Consider the following 19,078-nt stretch of genomic DNA (forward strand, 5'->3'; position numbering starts at 1 on the left):
GAATTAATGATGCAGATAAGGAAAGGAGCCTCCAAGAGTTTGAGTAACTCTCCCAACTTTCCTAAATTTCTATGGGTGGGCCTGATTCTGAAACCCACTTGCCTTTTGCTACAGCAAGGCCCTGCCAAAAGAGACTGAAGTGTCTAGCAGGGCTAGCTGGTGAACAAGTGCCCTTTCAGGCTTTAGATTATTATCACTGATGCAATCAAAACCAAAAAGCCACATTGATCATGCTTTCCCCAGAGAGCCTTGAATTTCCAATGAAACAAGACAACTTGAGAATTCTATTGATCTCTCATTTCTGTCATGCTGTACAGGTGACAAGGATCAGTGGAGATTGGTACTCTTCTACCCACCATTCTGCAACTTTAATTTTTATTTCCACCCAGATTCCCACAACTTTGCAACATGCATTGCTCTCAGGGCCCACCCCTTATTTAAGTTAGAGAGGCACGGTCTGGTCTGTGTCAGCTCTGGCCTCCCAGCTCCTTCCAATTCAGAGAGAGGTCTCTCCCTCCTCCCCTGCTCCCTGACACAATGCCAGCAGTTCCATGCTGTCCTGTCCTCCCGTGCAGCCTGAAGCGCACTCATTGGCCCGCAGCCCGTGGAGGGGAGGGGCTTGTGTCTGGGGTCTATTGAAAAGGGATCAGCGTCTGAGCAGCCCAAGCTTGAAGCTGAAACACTCTCTCCCAGCCCTCTTCTCTGAGCCTGTGCTTTCCTCACTGTTTTCTCTTTCCTTTCTGGCTTAGCTTGAGAGACAGAGCCTCATTCCAGGGGAGGCTCAGGTCTTGGATTTTAATGTCAGTGATGGAAAAACTTGAGAATGCTTCCTGGATCCACCAGCAGGAGCTGGAAGATCCATTCAAGAAATACCTGAACAGCACTGAGGACTATCTGGCCTTCCTCTGCGGACCTCAGCGCAGCCACCTCTTCGTCCCCATGTCTGTCGTGTATGCGCTGATTTTTGTGGTGGGCGTCGCTGGCAATCTCCTGGTGTGCCTGGTGATCCTGCGGCACCAGGCTATGAAGACACCCACCAACTACTACCTCTTCAGCCTGGCTGTCTCCGACCTCCTGGTCCTGCTCCTTGGAATGCCCCTGGAAGTCTACGAAATGTGGCGCAACTACCCCTTCCTGTTTGGGCCCGTGGGCTGCTACTTCAAGACAGCCCTCTTTGAGACCGTGTGCTTCGCCTCCATCCTCAGCGTCACCACGGTCAGCGTGGAGCGCTACGTGGCCATCCTCCACCCGTTCCGCGCCAAGCTGGAGAGCACCCGGCGCCGGGCCCTCCGGATCCTGGGCATCGTCTGGGCCTTCTCTGTGCTCTTCTCTCTGCCCAACACCAGCATCCACGGCATCAAGCTCCACTACTTCCCCAATGGGTCCTCAGTCCCGGGCTCTGCCACCTGTACGGTCATCAAGCCCATGTGGATCTATAATTTCATCATCCAGGTCACCTCCTTCCTCTTCTACATCCTACCCATGACGGTCATCAGTGCCCTCTACTTCCTCATGGGGCTCAGAGTGAGTATCCCAGCTGGCTGGCCGGAGGCAGCATCCTTTCTTTTGACACTGACTCAAGGTTCAGAGAAAAACTTAGAACTGGAGAAATTCAGAATTGGAAGGGGACGTAGAAAAAAACAGAATAAGCTCAGATGGGAAACTGAGAATTTATAGGACCTCCCTCAAATTACACAAATAGTAACCACAACTATTTATCATTTCCTCTATCTCATCTTCCATTATTTTTCCCTCTGTTCTTATAGTTCTCATATCTAAGTGTTTCTAAGAATCACCTAGAAAACTTATTGTGGCTAGCAAGATGCATGCCCCGCCCTTAGGAAAATTTAATTTAGTAGGTCTAATGTTCAGGTTCCTTCTAGATAAGCACATCAGGTGATCTGGGGGCAGGTGGCCACATCTTGAGAGATACATCCTGCTCTCTTTCCTGCCCCATCTACTGCCTGCATTGAAATTTTCCTCTGCACCAACTTAGTCTGAATAGAACACCTGCCTATGCTATAGTCCAAGACTTCTTTATGGTTGCTTGACCCTTTGGTTGAAATGTCAGGTTAAAATTTTTAAAAAATATGAGCTAGTGAGATCACCTTGGACTCCTACTGAGCAGGTGGATATTAAGGGATGGGGAGGTGAACAGATCGCATGAGCTAGATTAAAAGAAAGTGTGAATAAGAGATCTCTGGGATTAAGAGAAAAGTATCACTTATTTTGCAACGTATCTTGTAATCAGAGGGTCTTTTCCTATGCTCATGGTGGGGGCATCTAATTTAGCTGAGAAAAACTATGTTTGACTAAGGGCAAAATAAAGTCTATATAATTCCTCTACTGGTATATTCTGTACCCAAATTCATGGTGGTAAAAGTTCTTGACTGTGACAGTTTTATACCCATTTAAGGAGATAGCTTGTGTAGTAAACAGTTATGAGACCATTTAGACTCCCGGGTCCACAACTGACACATAATATTCCCTTAGGAAAACCATATACTTCTCTTGGAAGTAGTTTTCTGTTATAAAATGAAAAGGTCACATCAGATCACATCTAAGCCTCCTTCTAGTTCAGTCTATGATTCCTTAAAAAAAGAAGAAAAAAACTCTGTGAGATGGAATAATGTAAATTATAAATGAAAGGAGAACAAAACAGACATCATACTTACATCATATGCTTTAAGATGGCTCTGACAGCACATAGTATGTGACAACTAATATACCCCCCTCTCAGTCCATCTATGAGAAAGGCAATTGTCAGAAATCAATGCCCCATAGGTGGTCCTATTGAATAACTATTGTCCCTAAGGTCAATGTTAAGGGCCAAGGAGGAAGAACAAATTCTATGCCACAGATGTTTAGGCACAAGGCTAAATCTAATCAGATAGAGAGCTATGTCAGTCTCCTCCTGGAGAGATGGCCCCTGTATTCCCAGACACATATATCACCCCAGATCAGCTCACAGCCATGTCTTGAGAATGCCCTGTGCATCTCACTTTGGAGAAAAATTTTCTACACAAGTCCAAATAAAGTCCACTGAGAAATCCCCACCCCAAACTTATCAATACCATCTCCAATGCCAAACAATCACTTATCTTGGATTATTTTGGGAGATATTTAACTTTGAGTAGGAAACACATATTCTCCCCTCTAGCCTATTACATTAAGCTGCATTTTGCTTTACTGTCATGAATCCACAGCTGCCTTGTATCAGGAGCTAAGTGACAGCTCAGACAACAGCTTAGAAACCATCCCGGTTTGCTTTGTCTGTGTAATGCAACTTAGGACAGCTTGTTCCCAGGAAGGATGAGGTGTTACCCAGCGTACCACAGGACACCAAGAGAGGAACTATGTGCTTAAAAAGTCACCTCTAGAAGAATTTTTAAATATCTATCCTGAAAATCAGGAAAAGTAGGCCCTATTCTGGGGCAGTGACCTTATATACACATGCTATACCTTCTGCTTAAATGTTTCCACTGCCCACCACCACCAGCCCTTTTGCCTTCTCTCATTTATCCTTTATGTCATATTTCAGTCACACTTCCTCAGGGAAACTCCTGGATTCCCCAGATATATCTGGTCTCTGTTGTGGGTGTTCATGTGTCCCAGCAATTTTCCTTCCTTATAATTTATAATTCTATCCTTGTAGACTCCTTAATTAATTTCTGTCTCCCTGACTAGACTGTAAACTCAGTGAATGAGTAAGGCTAAATTACTCCCCTCATTGCTGAGCTTCAGCTCCTCTACCTTTAAAATGAAAAACTAGACATATTATCTCTAAGGGACTTTTTGATCGATGAGATTTAAACAGACCCAAGCAATCCTACTGAGGGTTAAGTAATTGACTCTCTTGGAAGGTCTAAAGATGTGATTGACTCTGGAACTCACTGCCTTCAGAAGGCAGCAAACCCAAGACTGATGAAATCACAGGACCAGGGAAGGAGGGAAGCCATGTGCATGCTCAAAGCTAAACATTCAGTCATGCTGCATCATTCCAGGATCCGTCTCCACTGAGCTGCTCTCCAGGGTTTGAACATGATGGAGATGGAAAATAGACAATTCCAGGGCAAGTTCTTCCCCTTCTGGGAGGAAGTTCTGACCTAGTCCTTGTATCCCCTGCATGTGGCTTTAATGCTTGAGTTGATGAGGATGGATATATGAATTATAGCAAATTCAACCATGCCAATGCGGGGTTGCACTGATTTTTTTTCTTTCTTTCTCTTTCTTTTCTTTCTTTCTTCTTTCTTTTTTTTTTTGTAGTAGATAGATTGTGTTAAGATTGTAGAGATATTTACACAAAATCAATTATTATAATCTTGGTATTCTGCAACTAAACCTCCACAAACTATATAAATCAACAGCTGGTGGAGTGATTTCAATCAGTATAAACAACTAATCAAATAATATATCAACCTGAATGGTAATCAACCACATGAACCTTGTTTTGATCTTACATAGCTAAATGGGGTAGGGTGGGAAGGCTTCTGAACTTCCTATATAATAACCATAATTTATCACTCCTCTTCTTGTAACCTGAATTTCAAAATAAAAGTTTGGGACAAGTGTAGTGGCTCACACTTATAATCCTAGCACTTTGGGAGGCCAAAGCAGAAGGATCATTTGAACCCAAGATTCGAGACTAGCCTGAGCAATATAGTGAGACCTCATCTCTACAAAAAAAAAGAAAAATTAGATGGGTGTGGTAGAGCACACCTATAGTCCCAGCTACTCCTGAGGCTGAGGCAGAAGGATTGCTTGAGATCCTGTCTTAAATAAATAAATATAAAAGGGGGTAGGTAGGAATAATTAATGGTTGAATAGCTACTTTGCTAAACATCTGAAGGGAAATAGAAATATTAAGCATTAAAGCAGCATTGAATATTGACTGGACAGATTGTTTCAATTCTATTTTATGTCAAGCACCTCAAATTCTGTCGTAACAACGTACAACATGCATAAATATTCAATTTTTCACTCTTCCTCTAGTTATCTAATTGTTCTTTATAACCTAAGAAAGCTAAAAAGTAAGCAACGATTAATCGACATGATTTTCTTTTCAGTGCAAACTATGTTTGTACAGGAAGCCTGACCATAAAAGAATTGTGTGAACTATTTGTTTGATGCTTTATTTTTTAAAAAAATGTATTCCTTAGGGTGGAGAAATTGCCACAGAGAATTGTTCCACCCAACTGAAAAAGTGACTAGTGACTAATAGATGTCAATATTCTTTTAGTGTTCTTAATTATGGACTGAAATAAAATAATAACAACCATACCTTGTAATAATTATAACCTTTTTAAAATGGCATGAAATAATTAGAACCTTTAATAGATTTAATCTGAGATGAGTTAGTAAAGTTTGCGGTTTGATGCATTGCTGTAAACTTGAACATGCTCCTCTTCTCTGTGCCTTTACCTGTTTCTTTGTATTAGCACAAGTACTCCTTATGGGTGAGTGGTACCATGAGAAAGAGAATTTCTAGAAGAGACTCAGTAATCCACAGGATTGGGCCCAGAGATATAAATAAATAACTATTTCTTAAATCAGTTTTCATTATATCTCTTGAGTAGACTCAGGACAATAATCAGAATCACAATAATAACAATAATATAGAACTTGCTGAGTATTATGTGCCAGGTGTTGAGATAAGCACTCTACATGCATGATTTTGTTTTACCATTATGTTAATAACATCTTATCATCTTCAGTTTTCTCCCAGCTAGTCCTAAATTACTGCACAATTGCTCCACTATTTCCAGATGACTCTAAAGGGTGAAATTTCACAAGACCTTTAATTCTTCACTTTTTGAAGACATGTAGAGAGCACCAATATATCCAGGAGACAAATGGCCAGGTTAATTAATCACTCAAGTATGAGAGCTACCTGATTTCAAGGAGCATATATGTTTGTTTGAGAGACAGGATCTGGATTTGTTGAACTTTTGAGGCAACTCTTAATGACCCACTCTTCCGGCTCAATGGATAAAAAAACACAAACCAAGTATCTGCTGTCTTCAGAAAACTCACCTAACCTGCAAAGATGCATTTAGACTGAAAATAAAAGGATGGAAATCGGTATTTCAAGCAAACGGTAGCCAAAAGAAAGCTGGTGTGGCAGTTTTAATTTCCAATAACTTAGTTTTTAAGCCAACAAAAGTAATAAAAGACAAAGATGGTTACTATATACTGGTAAAAGGCACAATTCAACAAGAAGACATAACTATACTTAATATATATGCACCCAACTTAGGTACACCCAGATTCATAAAGCAAACCCTACTTGATCTGAACCAAATGATAGATAACAATACTGTAATAGCTGGAGACTTTAACACCCCACTGACAGTACAGGACAGATCCTCCAAACAGAAAATAAACAAAGAAATAATGGACCTAAATAGAATGTTAAAACAAATGGGCCTGACTGATATCTACAGGACATTCTACCCAAAGTCCACTGAATATACATTCTTCTCATCAGCTCACAGGACATTCTCTAAGATTGATCAAGTCTTACTTAATTTTAAATATTTACTCTAAAATATTCCCTCAAAACACCACCTAGTCCAGGAAGCTGTTTCTGAGAGCAGTTTGTTCCATTGTTGCACATAATCATATCAATTTTTTCCTTACTTCAAGTTGAAATCTATCTCCTTATAACTCAATATATTGATCCTAATCTACTCCTGAGACTATATAAAATACGTTAAATTTTTCTTCCACTTGATGGCCTCCATCAGTCATTCAGGACCTTTTGTACTGGCAATGAAAGAACCCCAACTCAATCTGACAAAACATGAAGGGGAATGTAGACCTGAAATGTTCAGAAGTAGAACTGGCTCTTGGCAAAGATTAATCCAGAAAATACACAATGCCCTCAAGCACCCAGCTTTACTTCTGTTTCTTGGCTCCTCTTTCTATGGTGTTCATTTCAACCTCAAACTCCACATAGCTGTCCATTGGTGGCTTCAAGCACCTTCCTCATGATAGGGGGGAAAAAAAAGGTTTTGTTACACCAAACCTCCTATACAGAGAAGAAGCGCTCCCTTTGTCAGTCCCAATAAAGAAAGAAGTAAAAACTTCCATTCCCAGAAGTACAAGCAAATATCTGAAATCTTGTTGGCCCCAATTATCCAATCGCTGTGACTGGGGGGTAAGACACGCTGATTGGCTAAGTTGTTTAGAGACTGTGACTGGAGCTGGGCCTGGGGGTCATTCTCATCCAAATCCACGACTACAAATAGGGAAGGAATAGATTCCCTAAGGGAAAATCAGGGTGCTATCGGTAAGAGAAGAGGGGAATAAATGCTAGAGAACCTATGCGCAAATATATACTTTACTAAACTAATTCTAGATATTTGATCGTAGTTTATCATGAGCCCTGAAAGATTCCTTTACCTGGCTCAACAGCCCCACAAACTAAAAAAAGAAATAAAAAGAAAAAAAAATTCACAACTCAATGAATGATGTAGATCTTTAGTGCTTTGGGAGTTCAGAGGAAGGAGAGGGCAATGGACTGAAGTGGCCATCAAAGTCTTTCAGGAGTAGGTGGGACTTGAGCTGAACAAGAAAATTTTCACATGCAGGTAGTGTTGATATTTCAAATTTTCAGATGTTACATCAAGGATCAAAACATCTTCCAACTAGGAGGAATATATTTTAACATCTAAACTCAGAAACACATGCACTCTTATTGGTATTAATATTAGTAAGACAGCATTTTGCAAATTGCACTCATCAAGATAGCACAAGGTAATCCACTGAAAAGGGTTCGAAAACACGATTCCCCTTTCGGCTGGGATTGGGGTAGGTGATGTGAGTATAAAATGTGGGGAGTGGTTAGGAAGAAGAATGATACACTATCTTCCGTGAAGATTCATAATGCCCATTAGCATATTAAAAGTTCTGAGAAGACTCACAATGAAGACTGAACTTTCATGAGGGAGGAATAATACCTGCTTTTGTTTTGTACTGTCTACCTGCCATGTAGCAGACAGATTTCACTTTAATAGATTCCTAATGTTACTACAGGAATAAATGAATGAATCAAAAAGTCGATCCAACTGTTCTTTTTTAACTTCAGAATTGTATATTTTTCATGGAACACCTATTAACGTTCTACATACCTAGGGTTCTACAGAATTGCATATGAAAAATGGTTGCACTGCAAGTTGGCCACAATCATCTACCCAATCAGTTAGATTCAATTCTACCTCCAACTTATTGTTAAACATTTGACATATTCTTACATTTCTCTAAGTCCCAGTTGTCTTCAAAATGAGTGTTAGATTTATGCCTCTCAAATCGTTAAGGAAGGAAAAAAAAATGCTTTCCTTTCTTACCCTCTCTTTCTACTCCCTTTCCAGCTGAAGAAAGACAAATCCTTTGAGGCCAGTGAAGTGACTGCAAATATTCAAAGACCTTCCAGAAAATCAGTCACCAAGATGCTGTGTAAGTCCTCTATTTTGTTTTGGTATGTTTCTAAGAACAAAGGAATTGCATTTGGTAGTGAGGTCAGATTCAAAATTATCCTGAAACATAGTATTTGTGAGAACAGATTAAGACCAAGAGATAATGAAGACATTAGGTAATGGTCTAGAGAGATACTAGGTGGACTATCTTTCTTGGTTTACTCAAGCCCCTAGGACCTACCTGTTTTGTTTCATTTTTTGTTTTGAACCCTCAGAACAACTTGCTAAATTGCATCCATTGCAATACACTGTGTGGTGTTTGATAAATTGCATCCACTCTCTGGCCTTTGAGCATCACTTTCTTGCCCCTCTATAAAATGAGCAGGTGGTTTCTAACCTATTTAGGTTATGAATTTCTTTAAAAATGTGATGAAATCTGTGGACTCTCCACCCTGAAAATGTACAAATATACATATACAAGATGTTTTTCAAGCCATTTCAGGATTGTAACTCCCTAATGAACTCCATGGGATTTTTTAATTCCAGATTAAGAACATTGGCCAAGAGTACCTGGAAGTAGTCATTTTACCTATGACCTTGTATAACTTTGTATCAAATAATATGCTTGTGTATAAATAAGATACTAAAAATATATATCCAAGTACTGACTCGCACTCTCCCAAAACAATGTTATAAAAATATATGATCCAGCACTAGTCTCTGAAAGTTAGTGATGAGGGAAAGGAGACTTATAATATATTTTTCAAATAAAAACCTAAGGTTTGGAAGAAACAAATCCTCAAGAATAATATGCATTTGAAACATTCAATATGTGGTATTTGTGAACAAAAAACTGTGAAGTCACTGAAGTTGGTCTTTTCAACGCTAATAGTCATCTTCTTGGAAATATTTTAGCCCTTGTTGGCACCTGACTTTCCCTGTTAAGGAAACAAGCATCTTCATTATTTCTTCTCTTTTCTCTTTGATGATAATCTATTCTCACAAACAGACTTGAAGCTCATTCACATTGAAGTCACAATAACAAAATATAATACAAGTATCTGCCTTGGGAGGAGGTTCAATTTTAACAGGAATTAAATTTTTAACTAAAAGGAATTATAGGCAGTAGGGAGCAGATTAGTGACTTTTTCTTGGGGACAAAGCTCAGAAGAAGCTTCCAGATATTTCTGAAACCATACCACACAAGCAGATGACTTACTCTGAAAGTGTCTAATGACAACAGGATATATAGTACTATTTACCATGAGAATTTCAAACATGCACCACAAGCACAGAGAACTATAAAATGAATGCCCATATACCCCTCACTCAGCTTCAAAAATTATTAACTCATAACTAGTCTTATTTCATCTTATACCCATATGCCCTATAAGATTATTTTGAAGCAAATCCCAAGCATCATGTCATAGCAAAGGGAAGTATTCTATGATATCAGAAGAGAAAAAAATACATATTTATAATCATGGAGCTTAAATGCCCCAGAGAGAAACTGCAGTAGCACCAATCTCTGTTTTGAGCACTGAAAATAAGAAATTTGGAGGAATTCTGTGCTGTATTGATTTATAATGTAATAGACACATCCCCTCCCAAACAAACGATGTTTGTAAACAATATTATGCTTGTGGTCTCTCTCATTCCCCACCCATTACAGAATTTTTAGTTATCAAATTCAGAGAAACTTCTATTTTGAGAGTAACAAGGTGAATTCATACGCATATTTAACAGTTTGTTATTAATCTATGACTTTAAATAGCACCGACTGCTTAAATCCAACCATTTATATACCAGTTTGTGTGGCTCCAACAATCTATTTGCAATAAGCTTTATTTTCCATAATAAAATGTTTTCAGAACTTTGAAATAAGTTAAATACTGTTTTAAATGATCTAAAGCTGCAGTCCCCAACCCCTGGGCTTGGACTGGTACCAGTCTGTTGCCTGTTAGGAACCAGGCTGCATAACCGTGGACGAGCTACCAAAGCTTCATCTGTAATTACAGCTGCTCCCCATCACTCATGTCACCACCTGGGCCCCATCTCCTAGCAGATCAGCAGTGGCATTAGATTCTCATAGGAACACAAACCCTACTGTAAACTGCACGAGAGGGATATAGGTTATGTGCTCCTTATGAGAACCTAATGCCTGATGATCTGAGGTGGAGCTGAGGTGGTGATGCTAGCTCTGGGGAGAAGCTGTAAATATACTAAATGCAATGTGCTTGAATCATCCTGAAACCATCTGCCCTCCACCCCAATGGAAAAATTATCTTCCATGAAACCTATGCCTGGTGCCAAAAGAGTTGGGGACCACTGATCTAAAGGAAACTAACATTATACAAGAAACCTGTACAATCATATGGAAAACTGATCTTAGATCTTATACAATTCATTACTATGTTTAAATATTCTATGTGGAGGCTCTTTAGGATCTAGTTTGCCCGAAACAGTTATAAACTTAACAAGGTGGAGGGGAAAACTGCTAGAAGGAATGGATAACTCAGAGTAAGCACTGTATACCTATCCTTGCACAGACTGCCTTTTGCTTTCCCATTTGTCATCCTTTTCCAGTTGTTTTGGTCTTAGTATTTGCTATCTGTTGGGCCCCATTCCACGTTGATCGACTCTTCTTCAGCTTTGTGGAGGAGTGGACCGAATCTCTGGCTGCTGTGTTCAATCTCATCCATGTGGTGTCAGGTAAAAGCTCAGTCGGTTTGGTTGCATGCCAAGTGTCCAGGTGATTGCTTCTTCTTCACCTTGTTTAGACGCCTGAATATATTGATTTATCTGGGGACTTTCTATATTATAATGAAGACACTTGATTTTTGTTTTATTCAAGGATTGATTAGGTATGTTACTGGTCCAAAAACATATATATACCAGATCACTATTTTAGAGGCTACTTTACAGAAAATCTCAATTCTAAGTGTGATGATTATGGCAGGAAATTGTTCAAGAAGTGATGCCTTTGGTTTTCCTTCCAATGGCCATGCAATTGAACTGGCTCTTGTTTAGTAAACATCCATGTCCCTGAAATCTCGTATTGCTTTCAGCAAGTGTTGTACCCCTATGAAAGCCAACCAAAGGGTATTCCTGAGGGCATCAAAGTCTGCTTTTAGGCTATTTTGACCCTTCTTCTCAAGGATATCACAGAATATGTTGGAAATAGTGGTGGAAAGGTCACTAAGTCAGAGGACATAGAGTTGCACCCCAATTCTAGCATTGATATTCTGAGTGCTCTGGGGCAGATGGCTTCCTTCATGCCAAAGTTTCCTCAATTGTAAAATGGCCCTAATGCCTGCCCTGGACAAACCATGGACTAATGGAAAGAATCAAATGCAATAATAGATATTAAAGAGCTTTTTAAGCTATAAAATGCTATATGTCTTTCTATAATTCCCACAACAACGCTGTTAAGTGGATAATATCATCAACATTTTATAGTTGAAGAAACAGTTTCACAAGAAGAAATAATTTGCCCAAAGGCACTCAGCTGGCAAGTAGTTAAAACAGGGCTCAAGCCACATCATCTAACTTCAAGTTCAGTATTCTTTCCTCCAAAGTAGAGCAGAGGATGACTACCCAGGTCTGTCTTTCTGTCCATGTGACTGTCAGCCTTAGGTTTAGACCCCTTCTGTCTCTCCACCTCTGGTACGCACTGGCTGATTGATTCTATGGGCTCTTTAGGTAATCAAAGACATCACCAGAAAAGAAAAATAAGGTAAGGTTTTGCAAATTAAGCTCCAGATGTGCACAGAGCAAAAACAATAGTAGCCATATGTGTACTGAATACCATGTGCATTATCTACTTTCGGTCACCCTCTCTTTTGTCCTCACTCAGTAGGCCTTATGTATAGCTGATATCTGGACATTAGTACTTTTGTGTTCAATCATTTACCATTCGGGGCCAAATCTCAAACATATTTCTACCTCTTAGTCTAAACTTGTAAGGATAAACTTAATCTGAGAAAAATGGGATTGTTTAAATAAATTGGAAAACACTACAAGTTCAAATGCGACTTGACCAGTTGACCATACCTCTCCAGATACATCAAGGCAACCAGTTTAAGATTTCCAAATTATAGCTTTAATAATGACATCATTCTGTTAAGATACCATCTCTACTTTACTTACATTGAAAACTAGATGAAGTCTAAACCTCTTAAAACTGGTGGAAAATGCCCCCAACTTGCCCTTTTATTCTCCAAGTTACAGTATTTCCATCCATAGACCATACACTTCTCAAACTGAAAAATTAGAGAGTTCAGCACATTGTTCCTGTACAATATAACCATTCCTGCCTCTGCACATTTGTACATACTATGCCTTGTACCTGAAACACCCTCTCCTACCTTCCTCAACTGTCTGCGACCCATTTCAATCACCCCCAACACTAAATTTTCATGACCATAATGGTCCTTATGTTTATGCCTTAAATTTCTTAGAACATAATAAGGGTTCATTTAGCATTTATTTCTTTAATGAAGTACCAGTATATATAAATGTTCTCCTTTAATATTCCTCCCTGTCCAATCTTTACACAGGCCATATAGCACTCGGAATGTCCTGAACCACATAAATGAGGACCACAAGGAACATGTTGAAAACCGTACCTATGATTTGTGTTATATTCTCAGCCATTACTAGCCTCTCTGTGGATCGTATCGTAACTTTACCCTCACAATAATCCAGGGAGATGGGTTAGACTGGAATTTTCATTCCCATTTTACAGAGAAAGAAACTGAGGTGCCAGTGTTTGTCTAAGGTCACAGACTAAACCAGGGCCAAGATCAGAAACTAGGTCCTCTGGTCCCCAACCTTAGGCTCAATTTGGGCCTTGGAGAAATAAAATAGAATGTGGCAATAAAGGAAGAGTATATACCAAACAGAAAAATGACAATGTGCAAGGAATTTGGTGGAAAAAATAAATGGTAAAACACAATTGTTCATTAAGGTGGAAGAGCCTTTGAAGGAAAAGGGTAGGTAGGGAAAGGAGATTGGGGAATATTTCTTTGAAGAGATATCTAGCATTGTAAGGAATCTCAGTGGGACTAAGGCTTGATTTATTTACCATTCCTCCATTACTTGCAGTTTCAAATTATAGATTTAAGTAAAATTCCAAGGAGATAGAAACATCTCTCTTTCCTCTGATATTTAAGCATCTCTTGTTAATGCTATGGGAACATGTTCTTTAATTAAACAAGTAGGGATCAAAGAAAGTTGCTGAATATCTTAGAGAGAGCCCATGTCAGTCTAAATTTTTCCAAGACTCTTTAATCTTTCTGTGTTTGATTCCTAAATGCACAGGTGGAAGATCTGTTCAGAGCATTTTGTATTCTCAATTAGAGTCTTGTATATGTTATTACTTCCAAAGAAGGCAATGGCAGGGATTCTAGGCCTTTGGAAATATTTATGCTTCTGCCTTCATGCCTCTGCCTCAATTTTAATCCCCCACATTCCAGGTGTCTTCTTCTACCTAAGCTCAGCTGTCAACCCCATTATCTACAACCTACTGTCTCGCCGCTTCCGGGCAGCCTTCCGGAATGTGATCTCTCCTTCCTGCAAACAGTGGCACTCCCAGCATCACACTCAGAGGCCACCTACCCAGCGGAACGTCTTCCTGACAGAATGCCACCTTGTGGAGCTGACCGAATATTCAAGCCCCCCGTTCCCTTGTTAGTTGTTTGTTCACATCTCTCACCTCTCCACAGCCCTCCGTGCTGAACAGGCACCGTGAAGGAACTGTCAAAGGTGCCACCTTCAGAAGGCCGGGATTCTTTCGGAGTCGCCTTCCCTCTGTGCCTCAGAACTGCAGGGAGGGACAGCCCATAATCTATGCCTTGGTATGTGATGTTAGGGAGACAGAATACTCTTAGTATTCATGTGTCCATTTCCATTTTTTTTAATACATCTGAAAACTGAGATTTAGATCTGGGTCTAAACCCCAGAACCACCTGATTTTTAGCCATCTTTCCACTCTCATTACTGCCGTTCCCTAGTCCATGAAGAGAACATAACCGGCAAAGCATGGCACCTATACCTTGGGTAACTTCCACCACTGGGAATGGTTTTTCCTGAGTCATCTATACTCTGAGTTAAGTTGTCACTCCTACAACTGACACCCACTGTGAGCCACAGAGGGAAGACATGCAGGTAGTATTCTACTTGATATGATTTGAGAATCCCACATCAGCGTCCCTCCACAGCAATCTACAGACACACCTCATTTTGTTTTCTTTTTTATTATTTCAGAATATTACGGGAGTACAAACATTTTAGTTACATAAATTGATTTTGTTCCATTTGAGTTGAAGTTATAAGTGTGCCCATCCGCCAGATAGTGTGCATTGTACCTGTTAGGTACAGCAGGGTTTGAGAGAACTGAGTCTAACTTTGAAAGTTCTACTGTGGATAAAATGCTATCAAATAGCATAGAACACTGTAGAGAAATCTTTCATGAAGAGTCCATCAATGTGGCAAACTTCTTGGTTGTGTTATTTTAAGAAATTGCCACAGTCACCCCAACCTGCAGCAACCACCAACCTTATCAGTCAACAGGCATCACCATCGAGTCAAGACCCTCTATCAGCAAAAAGAAAACTCAGAGGATCATTAGCATTTTTTGCAATGACATTTTTAATTAAGGTATGTACACTGTTTTTTAGATATACTACTATTGTCCACTTAATAGACTACAGCATAGTGTCAACATAGCTCGTATATGCACTGGGAAACCAAAAAATTTTTGTGACTCACTTTATTGTGGTGGTCTTGGGCTGAGCCACAAAACCTCCAGGGTGTACCTGTGTTACCCTACTGCCCCACATCGTGCCATCATGATGTAAGTCCCAAAGCCTTTTACTCTAGAGGTCCCACCCCTTAGAACTCTCATCCCTGCCACTAGGATCCCCAGGATATTATCAGTCATTTCTCATCAGGAATGGGAGCAGATACAAGTCCAACTTGGAGAATGAGAAGAAGATGTGGTAGCAAATCAAAAGACACATAAACTACACCAAACAAAAACTTATTTTCATAATTTGGTCTAGACCTGGATTTCTAGTATCTTAGTTTGTACAGTATAGACAGAGATATGGTCTACTGTCTTGGAACAAAGACAAGTCAAATGGCAACTACTGGTCTCAAACCAATAACTTTAACCTACTCGGTCCTTTATCCCTATATAATACTCTTCACACATGTAATATAGGCAAAATCTACTTCCCAGACTCATCTTGCTTTATATCATCACAAGTAACATATACTCTATTTAAACTGGATTACTTGCTGTTTTTATAAAAATGCATCTTACAATTTTCCCCAGTGGCACATCTTTGCACATAGAATGACCTCTTTATCCCCAATCTCCATCTGTTTCTACTCTACCCATCCTTCAATATTTATCTCAATGTGGTACCTCCTCCATGAAGCCTTGCTTGATTGATTCCAATAGACACGGTAGCTAATTTCTCTGTCAGTGTATGTCTCTTAAGCCTTTTCTTCACTCTGCTTCTTGTATATCAGTGATTTATATTCTTGCATTGCCAGAATGTAAATTTGTCAAAGGCATGAAGTATCATATGTTCATTTTTTCTGTTGCTGAAACCCTAACAATGTATTTATCACAATGGTAGATGTTCAATAAAAATGTGATAAAGTAAGTTGGCTTCATATTTCAATGTGTTGACTTAAACAACAGATCCAAATGGAACCACGTTAAGAGCCAAAAGACTGCAGTTGTGTTTCTGACAGGGATACCTGAACTTCAGCAGGCCATAATCAGTGGTGATTATAATGGCAGACCTGCTGTACCTGTGATACAAAAAGGCCCTTCCCATTCTCAAAAGTTACTGATGCTGAAACATGCAAGTTCCAGCATTTAGTCTGTGGATTTCCCCTAAGTTAAATGAATGATCCCATTGATAAATGGGGATACTGGTCTCTGACATCATAATTTTCTAACTTAGTAGACATATTCAAAGTGATTCATTGTTAAAAGAAACAATAAAAACCTCTTTGCTAATTACAACCCAGCTTCAATGAATCAGCATTCTCCAGTGATGGTTTTATGTTGTTGAACAGAATTCTCTGGTCATTTGAGGATTAAGTTTAAAAGATTCAGCAAAACAAAACCTCAGAAATGGAGGAGAAATCAGTTTTCTACTTGTCTTTTAAAGTAGAGACATTTTTGATTCATGATCTAGCAGGGGCATTACCCTTAACATTAACTCTCACTAACCAGGACTAAAAATCCTGCTACTGTCAGTGAATGGACAGAAAAAGAAATAACACTACAACTAAAACTGGTGATTTGGTTGCTTAACTGAAACTTTGGTTTCTTTTTTGTTTTATCTTCATTTATCCTTTTCTCTTAAAAATTTGTGTCAGAAAATTATTTACTGATTAATTCTTTCTTTCAATAAATCTTCATTTAGTGACCATTAGGTGATATGCCTCATGCCAGGTTCTGAATTTTCTGGCCTTGAAAGCTTACATCTAGTAGAAGAAATAATTAGTTTTGAAAGTCATCACTAAATTAATTACTTAAATCTAATTGTGAAATGTGCTACAAAATATAAATAAAAGTACTTTGGGACTATATAAAAAAGGGGTTTGACCTTGTCAGGAGACAATCAATGTCAAAAAGGAAAGAAAATGAGTGTTGATTTTTTTTTTCTATATATGTATAATACACACATGCACATTTATACATATAGGAAGCATGTATTTCAAAATTAAAATTGAAATATTGCAGGCCCTAGAGTTAGCTTATATAATAGTTCTCACAAAATTAGTATAACAAAAGGAGAAACTAAAACTAAATTGTTTAATGTTACTAATGGTTGACCTCATGATCTTTCATGAATTCCTTATGATCTCCGAATTTTAGAATAACTATAGAAGAGGCTAGATAGTAAACATGATTAATAAAATACAGTCATGTGCCACATAACGATGTTTGAGTGAATGATGGACCAACATACAATGGTGGTTCCATAAGATTATAAAACCATGTTTTTACTATACTTTTTCTATGCTTAGATACAGAGATACTTATCATTGTGTTACAATTGCCTACAGTATTCAAGACAGTAACCTGTGCTATGGATTTGTAGCCTAGGAGCAATACACTATACTATATAGCCTATGTGTATATACTAGGCTATACCATCTGGGTTTGGATAAGTACACTCTAGGATGTTCACACAATGACAAAATTGCCTAACGATGCATTCATTTTTCAGAATGTATCTGTCCAGTTAAGCAATGCATGACTGTATTGGTAATTTAACTTTTCTGCAGTGAAATAGTGACTTTTGAGCACTCCAGTAATCCACAAGCTTAGAGAACTGAAGCAATGACATTCAGAATGTTGCTTGCCAAATCAGTTGCTCTAGCTCAAAGAAATAGCAGAGATTCTTAATCTGAGACCCATGAACAAATGTCAGGAGGTCCAAGAATCCTCTGAATTCATATTCAAAATTCTTAGTGTGCACTTTTTTCCCCTCTGAGAGAAGGTTTATAGCTTAGATTAGCTTCTTAAAGTAGTCGTGATTCAAATTATTATAACCACTATTGTAAAGTGCACTTAAGTCTTACATAAAGACTTAATGGACGAGTTTTAATTGAATGAAGGTATTGCAGGATAATTAAAAAGTATAATTATTCCAACATAAGAATTCAGTTCAGTATTAGCTGTTCAGTATTAGCTGTTCAGTAGTGTGCTCATGCTGGCTTGGACTGGCTTGTAAAAAGTTTATTGTTAAATATTTAGGAATTTTGCAAGCCTGTTGTCAAGGGATTGATAGCTTGAAATCAGTCACAGTGAAAATATTTATACCACTGAAATCAACAAACATTGCAAATCAGGGCTTTTTTCTCCCCTAGAGAGCAGGGTTATCAGTACAGCACTAGCTATTAGTATGCTGGCATTCTGCCATCTTGCTGGAATATATGTGATTTGTTTTTAGAATAAAAGCCAGTAACACTGTTATAATTATAGACCACTTAAAGTTGTGGTTAACTCATTAAAAAAAAAAAAACAGTCAATGAACCAGATTTTTGACCCAGAGGTACCAGATAAAATAGACTAAAACATGCTAATTATGACATGAAAGCCTCATCAGCATCTTATAATTAACCTAGAGTAGAAATATCACTCTTGGATGCTGTCCATTAATATTAGTGTAAAAAATAGCAACAGATCTTTGTGTTATCTTCCCCATACATCTGTTTTTAAATATCTCACAGGATTCACTGTAAAAAGATGCCAGTTTTCCACATTCTCCTCTGCTTAGCTGGAGACTTTTTTTGAATATGTGGAAATATGTTATAAAAACCTAAGATAATCAAATTCACTGAGGGAAAGGAAAAGTATATTCATTCTTTCATTATCTATTCTTAACTCTGACTCTGATTCGATGGAGACTTGCAGCCTATTTTGAACTCGTATGTAACTTATGAATTTTATAGAAATGTAGAAAATGAAGGAACCTCCAAGATCATCTGGCCCAATGGTACTTTTACACATCAGTAATATTTATTGAGATTTTTCCAGCTACTGTGCAAAAAAGTACAGAAAAGTTTCACATTTGTCATCCAATTTAACCTTCCCTCAAATCCTAATGGCACTATCATAATTCCCA

At 38.6% G+C, this 19,078-nt stretch overlaps 1 protein-coding gene and 1 long non-coding RNA gene across 2 annotated transcripts in view; one reads left to right on the forward strand and one right to left on the reverse strand.

The window, feature by feature from the left end:
• LOC123638045 overlaps window positions 1–19,078 on the reverse strand; it is a 310,100-nt gene that overhangs the window by 259,420 nt on the left and 31,602 nt on the right. The window lies entirely within an intron of this gene.
• Window positions 799–14,130, forward strand: NMUR2 (neuromedin U receptor 2). Its single transcript, XM_045551320.1, has 4 exons — window positions 799–1,524; window positions 8,373–8,457; window positions 11,004–11,129; window positions 13,895–14,130. The coding sequence occupies exons 1-4, from the start codon at window positions 799–801 to the stop codon at window positions 14,110–14,112; spliced, it is 1,155 nt and encodes a 384-aa protein (XP_045407276.1). The 3' UTR covers window positions 14,113–14,130.

Source organism: Lemur catta, chromosome 5 (genome assembly GCF_020740605.2).
Source record: "Lemur catta isolate mLemCat1 chromosome 5, mLemCat1.pri, whole genome shotgun sequence".
Lineage (NCBI taxonomy): Eukaryota > Metazoa > Chordata > Mammalia > Primates > Lemuridae > Lemur > Lemur catta.